At 41.4% G+C, this 11,455-nt stretch overlaps 1 protein-coding gene across 2 annotated transcripts in view; it reads left to right on the forward strand.

The window, feature by feature from the left end:
- LOC118361160 (dihydropyrimidine dehydrogenase [NADP(+)]-like) overlaps window positions 1-10,974 on the forward strand; it is a 237,050-nt gene extending 226,076 nt beyond the window's left edge. For both annotated transcript variants that reach the window (XM_052483339.1, XM_052483340.1), the window contains 3 exons: window positions 6,535-6,687; window positions 6,968-7,108; window positions 8,550-10,974. In XM_052483339.1, coding sequence (XP_052339299.1) covers window positions 6,535-6,687; window positions 6,968-7,108; window positions 8,550-8,720 — 465 coding nt within the window. In that variant the 3' untranslated portion in view covers window positions 8,721-10,974. The remainder of the gene's footprint in view (window positions 1-6,534; window positions 6,688-6,967; window positions 7,109-8,549) is intronic.
- The last annotated feature ends 481 nt before the right edge of the window (window positions 10,975-11,455 follow it).

Raw genomic sequence — 11,455 nt, forward strand, 5'->3', positions numbered from 1 at the left:
GGTAGTCTAGCGGTTAAGCGAATCCCCGAGCCATCTAGGTGAAAAATCTGTTGTGACCTTGTGCAGGGCACTTAACCCTAATCACTCTGGATAAGAGCATCTGATAAATGAATCAAATGTAAAATTATGATAGTGCACTTTGTTGCCATTTTGTTTGTTGGCACTAATAGAGAAACCACAATATGCCTCTAAAAGGCACAAAATACAACTATTTGAATTGTAGATTGTGAAAGTTACCCAGAGTAAGACTACCTGACACATTTATTAGTTGTATGTACAGGATACACATGGTATACAGCATCCAATGAAATGCTTACTTGCAGGTTCCTTCTCGACAATGCAACAACAATAATAAATAATAAAATATAAGAACATGAACCTAAGGTAAATGACTTAGTACAACAGAATACATTTTTTTAGCATAATTGTAATACAAGAAGGCACAACTTATCGTCCAGTAATTTACACTTGTTTTGGGGAAGGGGTGATTCAGGGGCAAGTGTTTAATTTAGCAATCATAGTAAGAGTCTGGTAGCAGCAGTTGTGGTGTGCGTGTGTGCATGCGCGTGTGTGGATGAGTGTATGTCTGTGTGGGTGTGAGCTTGAGTGAGTGCATTTGTGTTAAGGTGCAGGTGGTCAGTCCAGTTCAAGTGTTCAGCAGTCGGATGGTTTGTAGATAGAAACTGTCTCTGAGCCTGTTGGTATCAGACCTCATGCTCCGATACCGTCTGACCAACAATAAGGGAGTGAGCAGCTTGTGGGTGGTATTTATGTGTTCCTTGATGATGCTGCAGACCTTCCTCAGGCACCGTTTCCACTAGATGTAAATGTCCTGACATTGTTGTCAATTAAAGGTAGGATCAGATTTAAATACAGATGAGGTATCCACTCACTAGCCTTTAAATCCCTCTCCCAATGTGTTCAGTACATCAATTACACCCACTGTTTATTCTGTTTGAACCTGATGTGAGTAACACCAGTCCAGGTGTGGGCTGTGGAATCCAAACCATTCTGTGGCTGCATTCAAAATGGGACCTAACCCCTATGTAGGGCCCATAGGGCTATGGTCAAAAGTAGTGCACTATATATAGAATGGGGTGCCATTTGGGACACAGACTGTGGTAAATGTTATGAGAAGTGAAAGGGGAGTCAGCCTGTCCTCCAGACCATTAGCCAGACCGTCCTCCCCAACCAGAGTATAGATGTACAGTTATTGCCACGGCTGTCTGCTTCCTCTTTGGGATCTTTCATTAGGCCGCCCTCATATTCGGCCCCTGAGACAGAGGCCAAATCATGTCTCTGAGCCGCTTGTGTGTTTGTTATTAGGGACCTCTGGTGGGCGGGCTGGCTGGCTGACTGTCTTTCTGACTGTTGGTGGGGTTGACAGTGAGAGAAGGAGAGAAACCATGCTGTTGGTCTGGCCAAATATCAGCTAACATGTCTCAATGTTCAGTGCCTTCATTGTCCCCCGCGATGAAATCGGGGAGGGAACTGTGGATCTGTGTGCGTTCGTTCGTACATGAGTTTACCAATATCTCAAACAGCACTGGGCCGATTTTGACGAAACTTGGGTGAATGACTCTGTCTTGCCATTGAGATCCGGCATTTACAAAATGACACTGATTGGCCCAAGGCGGAAGCTATAGTAATTAACAGAAATTTGGGCATTTGGAAACCAAGCTTACTCGTCTGTATTTTGTGGAACTTGTGTGGTATAATGCGGCCAAATCAGAATGAATTGGGACCAAATTGGTTTGCATATTGATAAATGTTAACGAACATGCAACACAAGTCAACAAGTCCTTTGCAGGAACTTTTTAATTGCCACTTTGGGGTTTTGGAGATGAGTTTCACCCACACAGTTTTTACATGGGAGGTGATTTTCCAACCTCTAAAACTGATCTGTACCGACACACAAGGTAACAGACTCCTCTCCACTCACCGCATAATTTATGAAGGCAGATCAGATGCACATACAATACAGGTTATTAATTCCTCCTGCTACACTGCTCTCTTGATTAATAGTTTAAAGAAACAGAACAAAACACAACACACAAACAAATCAAACTGATGCCAAGTTATTGTGTTTGTTTGTTTACCTGTTAGGGGGAGGAACACTGGCGCCCAATTAAGGGTTGTTGTGTGATTGTTTTAAGACGTGGCTGGCGCTCGCTGCTTGGCAGTTTGGGTAAAAGACTACGGCACTCAACCTACCCAATCTCTCTCTCCCTATCTCCCTCTCTCTTTGCTGTGGTTGGTGTGGTGGGCCTTCATCTCTGGCTGTGGTTTCCCCAGCCCCTTCCTTCCACTCTGTGGTTTATAGCCATGGACCTTAGAGGCTAAAATACATTTTAATGTTCTGTTATAGCAGGGGGAAAAGAAGAAGAAGAGGAGGTAGGGAAAAAACAAGAACAGGTTCTAATCCAACAGTTATTCTATCTGGTACTACTGTGCCTGGTTTAAATGAATGAGGGCTGAACACACAGATGTATACATTTCGGTTTTCACGTTTAATCATGGCACATTGTAAGCAGTAGTTTAGTGAGGATGAATCACCCACTTTTTATGCTGCCAGGGTTGTTGTTGCTTTTCATTTCCTTCTCTCTTTAGACTTGTGACCTGATCTCTTTTCTTAATGGCTGCGTGTATTTGAGGGAGCAATACGCCTTAATGTTGTTCGCAGATACAGTAGAGAGGCCTAGCTCACAGAGGGTTGGAGGGCTTCTCCTTTGGAGTGTGGCCTGGCAGCACAATATGCATAGGGGAGTGCTTTCCAGTGTTATGACCTTGAAGTCTTTTCATGTGGATGGCCTTGTGTGGACGGACGAAAGGACAGACCGACTGCCTTGAGATTCCTTTTGAAACATAAGGGCACGATAGGTTAGCAGTGTATAATTCCTGTAAAAGTCTGACTGCACATACATCTAATGATTTGGACATAGGCTGTCCTTATGTGAAATGTCCTGGTGTGCCGCTACGTATGGATGTTTAGAGGTGGTTCAAATTGAATGTGTGGTATTTCATGTACAATTAAAACCTTTGCTACTTTTTAATGTTATGCACACAATGTGGGCATATGATATTTATCGAGCTTAGAGATGATCTCATTACCATATGAAATTGAAGAAGAGAGAGAAAAAAATCTAATTAAAAACAAACCGCATTAATTTGAATAAATGGTTCAATGAAAAGCAGAAAAACATGTCACGCACACCTGTTTTTCCCGAGGATCTACTAATAAAAGTTGCAATGTGTTGCCTACTAACCATCTGTACTTTGGGTTACTTCGCTCACCGGTTTGGAGGTGATATTTGGAGAACAGCTGTGGATGAGAAGACGGAGAAAGACAGCAATACAATCTGTGATCTCTGTTTTGTTATGGCCTCTCAGAGCACAGAAACACATTGCTAGCACATTAAATATTAGGTATGTTTGAAACTGAGTCAGTGCAGGTGTAGTTTTTCAATCAATTTACTAATTTTAGCAACGACAGAGCTAGTGGCAACACAAGTTCATTTCTATTTGCTTGCAAGAATAAATGGCATTGCATTAGCTTGATATGCCAAGAAGACTAATCCCGAGTCTAACTTTCAGAGGAAGTACACCTGCAAGTATTCACAGATAGCTTCTCAGGGAAGTCTCTTATCTAATAGTCGTACTGGATAATGCAGGGAAGAGCTCCAGTAGAATTGCTTGTCTCATGATAACTTTTCTGATAGATTTGAAAAAGCTGCTTGTTAAAGGAGGCAAGTTGAAACTGAGACAGAAAAAAAGTGACATTTCAAAACCTGAATCAATGTCGATACTTTGAACAGCTTGGTCTTACCTCATTTCCTCTGGTCAATTTGGAGATGTGCGGTGGAAATGAATTAGTGGCACCCTGGGTATGGGATTGGCTTTCCACACGGCCTCAGTGGCATGTTGTGTTGGAGCTTGCTTTGCCTGTCTGGCATCACTGCAATTTCCATACACACACAAACAAACACACACACACACGGCAGACAAACAGCCTGCCAGCCTGAGCTTAATCCCCTCCTATGTTGGGGCCATAAGTATGTGGGATTCTGCCTTCAAACCGTCATGAATATGGTAATCTAGAGGAATCACAACAAGCAGTTACTTCTCCACTTAAGCACTTGCCAAGAGATCGCAAGGGGCCTGTGGTGGACGTCTTTCTTCAAGCACACACAAACATATGCACACGTACACACACAATTGGGCAGGGCTACGGAGATGTATGGATAAAGAAAGAGTGATCCCTCTCTCTCTCCCTTTCTCTCTCTCTAGCTATCGTGCCCTCTCTCTCTCTAGATACCTCTCTTTCTGTCTTTTTCTCTCTCTCTGTTTCTCTCTTTTTCTCCTCTCTCTCTGTGCCCCCCCCCCCTCCTCTGTATCTCTCTATCTCAGTTGCACTCACACAAACTGTCCTTGTTAAGGATCAAAGACTCCTCTGGCTCAAATGCCGTCTGAATATCAGAAGTGTACCTTTGGTCTTTGGTAGGCAGGCATAGGTTAAAGGGGACATGTGCTTAATAATAATTTATTCAACTTTTAAAGCGCAATTCATGACATAAAGAAATATCAAAGCTCTGAAAAGCAACAACAAAAAACAAGCAATTTTAAAAACAACAACATCAATAATCATCATGAGTTGATTGACGGTCAAGAGACGGAAGGGTGAGAAAGTTCATGGCTTGATTAATATCTTGTGTTTATTATGGATCCTCATTAGTTCCTTCCAAGGCAGCAGCTACTCTTCCTGGGGTCCAGCAAAATGAAGGCAATTATAACATTTTAAAAACATTACAATACATTTTCTATCGGATTTCACAACACATCAAGTGATCAATGAGGTCACTGTAGTGGTAAGGGACCCTAACTGTTGACCGTTTTAATTAGAATGGAAAATATTGATTCATCAATATATGATATTAGTTATATCAGACAAACATGAATGCCCATACTGTTCACAGAGAACTATGTTTTTTATATATATAAAAAGCATAGACTGTATGACTCCAAATCCCACATCTATACAGTAGAATGTCTGTACAAGGGCTGTAGCTGTATTTGGATGAAATCGTACACCCTTAAACACATTTTCAAAGATTTTCTCAAAAAACAATCATAGATTTGTATTTTTTTTCCTTCGAGAATGTTATTGTGTTTTGGCTGTTCTTCTTCTCTGAAACAAAATTGCCCATTTCAGACAAGCCTTTTAAGTGCTTTAGGTAATGTTCTCCTGTAGCTGCATCACCTCCATCCCGCCAACACGTTGTTTTCAAGGGGAATAGCTCGCAGACAAGCAGCAACCATTTTGAGTGAGCAAGCAATTCCTGTTCATTGACACGGTAATGTCTTAAGCCAGGAAGGCGAATGAATATTTTTGCAAATATATTGCATGATTTTACAGTAGAGGGCCTACAGGAGATGCAAACGGGAGTAAACCCACAACAATAATCTCCCTGAAAACCACCCTCCATGACCGCCATCAGCTTGTATTTCACTTTTAAAAGCCAAACAATTTTTCAATATCACGTCCGATGCACTGCACAGCAGATGGGGAAAGAGATGTAATTTCAAACGGGAACTGAAGCAAATGTGGTTTTATTGTACTTTTTTAGTTTTTGACTTTTTTTTCTTGTTTTTGGGGAAAGTGGGTCATTCACTTGTAATCCTGTACACTTGCTGTGGTGTACAGGAGGAGGGGGAAAAAATCTAAACGCTGTACAACACTCAATAAGCCCAGGGGACACCTCCAGCTTGATACAGTTAACGTGTAAATGTTGGCCGAACGGATCTCATTAATTTCCCAGGATGAAAAACAGTGGCCACTTACTCCAAAGCAAACAGTGTTCCTTTAATGCGGTCAGTCTGTGGCTCTCCAATCCTCATCTCATCCTCGTCTCATTCCTGTCTCATCCCTGTCTCGCTGTCTGTTTGTTCTCATCTGATGCTTCTAATGAGGCACATCAGTGATGCTTCAGTACTCTGTACTGGAGGTGCAGCTGAAACACTCATCAGCAGTAAGTAGACAAACAACCTCTCTCTTAGGTCAACAAACCTGTCAACATATGGTCAAAGAGGACACGAGACAATATTACAAAGAGATACAAAAGATTGATACAAGTGAAATGGCATTGGTAGACAATATATGCATAAGACATGTCATTGGTGAAACATTTAAATAAATTCACTCTTACAAATTGTAATCTATTACTTTGTTATTGCTAAGATAATTGGAGAGTTATGAATAAGTACAATGCTTACGTAGAAGCATATTAAACTATCAAAAACCATCAATAACATGGTCACATCTATCTTTAAACAGTTTTGATTAAAACCAACATTACTTTTCTAAATGAAAAAAAAGTGGTCAGTCATATTTTACCGGAGGAGTAAACTCAAATTGAAAAAAGCTATCCTGGAAAGCCAATCATTTTTCAGAATTTCACTACCTCCAATATTAAGTTACAACTGAAGCTGTTAGAATTTAACAACTAACCTTCAGCCTTCTATCAATCCTACTTTAAGAGTTTACCCAGCTTTGGACCCTATCTGCTTGAGAAGAAAAGGGTTTTGGCCGACTACAAGAAGGCAGTGAGAGACTACGTTGAGAAGACCACAGTAGTGGAGGCCAATGGCACCAGAACGTACACCCCCAAGAGACCAGTCCCAGCTGTCAAGGTAAGAGAGAAGAGAACACCCCTTAGTTCTCCCATAGTACTTTGAAATATGTTTTTGATGTACTGTAAAATGCATGCCCAATACATTGCTTCATTCTTAGTAGTATGCTAGTGTAGATATTGGAACAGATGCCTAGATTTAGCCATAATGTTTACAAGGCATGTAAGATACAGTACAGGACTGAGACCAGGTCCTTTGATCAATGTGTGTTGCCATAGAGATCCTATATATATCTATAATATGTTCTGTGTGTAATTATTTAGTGTTTTCTTGTTCCCAGGATGTTATAGCCAGGGCTCTGAAGCACATCGGTGCATACGGGGAGCTGAACAACACAGAGCAGGTCGAGGCTGTTATAGATGAGGAGATGTGTATCAACTGTGGCAAGTGCTACATGACCTGCAATGACTCTGGGTACCAGGTACATACTGCACTGTACATCCCCTCCATTTGTTTGAAGCACACGCTCACTCAGAGACACACGTGCTCGGGAACAAGTCTAATCAAAGCCTGTTTAAGGACCAGACTGGCCCTTACTATCTCCTGAAAAGGGGATGCCTTGTGACAAGGCCTAGTTTTCATTATAGTCACAGTGACGCACATTAGTCTCTCGCTCTCTGTGAAAGTACCTCTGTCGGAGGAAGGAACAGTATGACAGTTTTATTAAAGAAAGAATCTCTTCTTCCCTGGTAAATAAATGTCCCCATTATCTATCAGCAGAAGTATTGATGAAGTAGCACGGACTGTTCCATCAGAGCTCATTGTCTGTGAGTGGATCTCTGAGAGGGATTATGTGTTATTAATGGTTTCTAATGAAGACCGGCATTCATCAGGATAATGTGTCTCCATCAAATAGGTGGTTCCACACACACAGACACTTTTTTTTATATACAGTACCAGTCAGTGCTATTTGACCAAGACGTGCTGCATCAAATAACCTGGCATCCACAATCACCCGACCTCAACCAAATTTTGATGGTTTGGGATGAGTTGAACTGCAGAGTGAAGGAAGACCAGCCAACAAGAGCTCAGCATAATATGGGAACTCCTTCAAGACTGTTGGAAAAGCATTCCAGGTGGAGCTGGTTGAGGTCATTTCAAGAGTGTGCAAAGCTGTCATCAAAGGATGGCTACTTTGAAGAATCTAAAATACAAAATATGTTTTGATTTGTTTAACACTTTTTTGCTTACTACATGATTCCATGTGTGTTATTTCATAGTTATGATATGTTCACTATTGTTCTACAATGTAGAAAATAGTGAAAATAAAGAAAAACACTTGAGTAGGTGTGTCCAAAATTTTGACTGGTACTGTATATATATTTTTTTTCTCATTCATATTGCATACAGGGTTAGATGTAGATGTCCCCTGAATGATTTTCACAACAATATGTTGAAGACATCTGTTGTAAATATGTATTTTATTGCGCATGGACAATAAACATAAAAGGGTAAATGATGTATCAGCATGATGAATTGACGGCAATATGCAACACCATGCCGTTTGCATGAGGGCAATTTATACATTTTCAGAGCAAGATGATTTAAATAGAACTCAATATTATTACAAATCCACTGTGATAACAGAATACACAATATGCCTTGTTTGATGTTACAGTGCAGAACACATTGGTCTACTAGCTACATAACATGGATTCATTGCGGGGCTTCCTGTGCTAGCCTAGCATGCTAAAACCATGTCAATGATGGTCCATGGCAGCCATTCCAAACCTTATATTATAGCCTTTGCTCTCTCTCTCTCTCCCCTTTCTCACGCACTCTCTCTCTCTCTCTCTCTCTCTCTCTCTCTCTCTCTCTCTCTCTCTCTCTCTCTCTCGCTCTCTCGCTCTCTCTCTCTGCAGGCTATTTCGTTTGACCCTGAGACCCATTTCCCTATAGTTAACGACAGCTGCACCGGCTGCACTCTCTGTCTCAGTGTCTGCCCTATCATCGAGTGCATCAAAATGGTTACCAGGACAACACCGTATGTGCCCAAGAGAGGCCTGCCTCAAGCCGTCATGCCCGTATGCTGAAACTAAAGGATGGAGAGAGAGAAAGAAGAAACAAAAACGTCCAGCAATGTCTGTTTGACAACATCGATTCCTCTGCTTTGTAATTGTGCTGTGAAAAATTACCTTGATTATATGAAAATAATTATTAGTGTGGATAAATAATTGCCTTATATATTCCCAAGCCAATTATCTACAAATAATCAACCGGGCGGCAAAACGTGGCATTATTTCTAAACAATGGTGGTGTGGGGATGTGTTGTTGTTTTTGTCGTTGAGTTTTTTTTCTCTTCCCCGTTGTGTCAAGGCTGTGATAATGAGAGTGAAGGTGGAAGAGAAAGGAGGGAGGAAGAGAAAGGAGGGAGGAAGAGAAAGGAGGGAGGAAGAGAAAGGAGGGAGGAAGAGAAAGGGGAAGGCAGAAAATAATGGATGTTTATGCGTCTGGGCTCTATCTGACAAACTGACGCACCAATGCTACATTTCCTAACAAGCATGCGTGGATGGCAGTCGGACCACAAGCCCAGAGCTATGAAATTAGACATTATATGTTGGGAGGGATAATCAGAAGGATCAGAAGTTGTAATGAACAGAGATGAATAGGTGATCGTGACAGCCTGAGGTATTCCACCTGTGAATGTCCAGACAATCTCCTCTCTCGCATACCACATCAGAACTGGAGGTCATTGTTTCATGTTTATCAAGCACTGCATCTGTTTAGTTTGGTTCCTCCAAGTGTTAGCTACAAGCCAGCTTTACTTTTAGTTTAACTTGCCCTGCACTCCCAGTGTTAGCTACAAGCCAGCTTTACTTTTAGTTTAACTTGCCCTGCACTCCCAGTGTTAGCTACAAGCCAGCTTTACTTTTAGTTTAACTTGCCCTGCACTCCCAGTGTTAGCTACAAGCCAGCTTTACTTTTAGTTTAACTTGCCCTGCACTCCCAGTGTTAGCTACAAGCCAGCTTTACTTTTAGTTTAACTTGCCCTGCACTCCCAGTGTTAGCTACAAGCCAGCTTTACTTTTAGTTTAACTTGCCCTGCACTCCCAGTGTTAGCTACAAGCCAGCTTTACTTTTAGTTTAACTTGCCCTGCACTCCCAGTGTTAGCTACAAGCCAGCTTTACTTTTAGTTTAACTTGCCCTGCACTCCCAGTGTTAGCTACAAGTCAGCTTTACTTTTAGTTTAACTTGCCCTGCACTCCCAGTATTAGCTACAAGCCAGCTTTACTTTTAGTTTAACTTGCCCTGCACTCCCAGTATTAGCTACAAGCCAGCTTTACTTTTAGTTTAACTTGCCCTGCACTCCCAGTATTAGCTACAAGCCAGCTTTACTTTTAGTTTAACTTGCCCTGCACTCCCAGTGTTAGCTACAAGCCAGCTTTACTTTTAGTTTAACTTGCCCTGCACTCCCAGTGTTAGCTACAAGCCAGCTTTACTTTTAGTTTAACTTGCCCTGCACTCCCAGTGTTAGCTACAAGCCAGCTTTACTTTTAGTTTAACTTGCCCTGCACTCCCAGTGTTAGCTACAAGCCAGCTTTACTTTTAGTTTAACTTGCCCTGCACTCCCAGTGTTACCTACAAGCCAGCTTTACTTTTAGTTTAACTTGCCTTGCACCAAAGCTTAGAATGTATTCTACTATTACTACTAATACTATTTGCATCTGTCTGTGGTTATGTGGATTACATATTGACTGTGAACTGTTTTTGTGTGTTTTTTGACAATTTCTCTTGATTTGAGTGTGTAATTGTGAAATCAGGGATCTTTGTTGTATTACGGGCCAGGGGTTGTTGTAACTTAAAGGTCAGATCTTCCTGTGGCTGTTTCCAGTTCAATAGATATGAAGAATAGCTGTGATTCACTGGGAGCTCACTAAAGGTCAGCTGTGACTAGTCTCATCTCAATAAGTACCTGCTACTCACCCATGGTTAATGTATACCTACACTAACGTTCAAAGGTTTGGGGTCACTTAGAAATGTCCTTGTTTTTTAAAGAAAAGCACATTTTGTGTACATTTAAAATAACATCAAATTGGTCAGAAATACAATGTAAACATTGGTAATGTTGTAAATGGCTGAAAACGGCAGCTTTTTTAAATGGAATATCTACATAGGTGTACAGAGGCCCAATATCAGCAACCATCACTCTTGTGTTTCAATGGCATGTTGTGTTAGCTAGTACTGTATGTCATTTTAAAAGGCTAATTGATCATTAGAAAGCCCTTTTGCAATTATGTTAGCACAGCTGAAAACTGTTGTTCTGATTAAAGAAGCAAAAAAATGTCCTTCATTAGACTAGTTGAGTATCTGGAGCATCAGCATTTGTGGGTTTGATTAGAGGCTCAAAATGGCCAGAAACAAATAACTTTCTTCTGAAACTCATCAGTCCATGCGAGAAATTGCCAAGAAACTGAAGATCTCGTACAACGCTGTGTACTACTTCCTTCACAGAACAATGCAAACTGGCTCTAACCAGAATAGAAAGAGGAGTGGGAGGACCCAGTGCAAACCTGAGCAAGAGGACAAGTCCATTAGAGTGTCTAGTTTGAGAGACAGGCGCCTCACAAGTCCTCAGCTGGCAGCTTCATTAAATAGTACCCGCAAAACACCAGTCTCAACGTCAACAGAGAAGAGGCGACTCCGGGATGCTGGCCTTCTAGGCAGAGTTCCTCTGTCCCGTGTCTGTGTTCTTTTGCCCATCTTAATATTTTTTTTTTTTGGCCAGTCTGGGATATGGCTTTTTCTTTGCAACTCTGCCTAGAAGGC

This window comes from Oncorhynchus keta, chromosome 28 (assembly GCF_023373465.1).
Source record: "Oncorhynchus keta strain PuntledgeMale-10-30-2019 chromosome 28, Oket_V2, whole genome shotgun sequence".
Classification (NCBI taxonomy): Eukaryota; Metazoa; Chordata; class Actinopteri; order Salmoniformes; family Salmonidae; genus Oncorhynchus; species Oncorhynchus keta.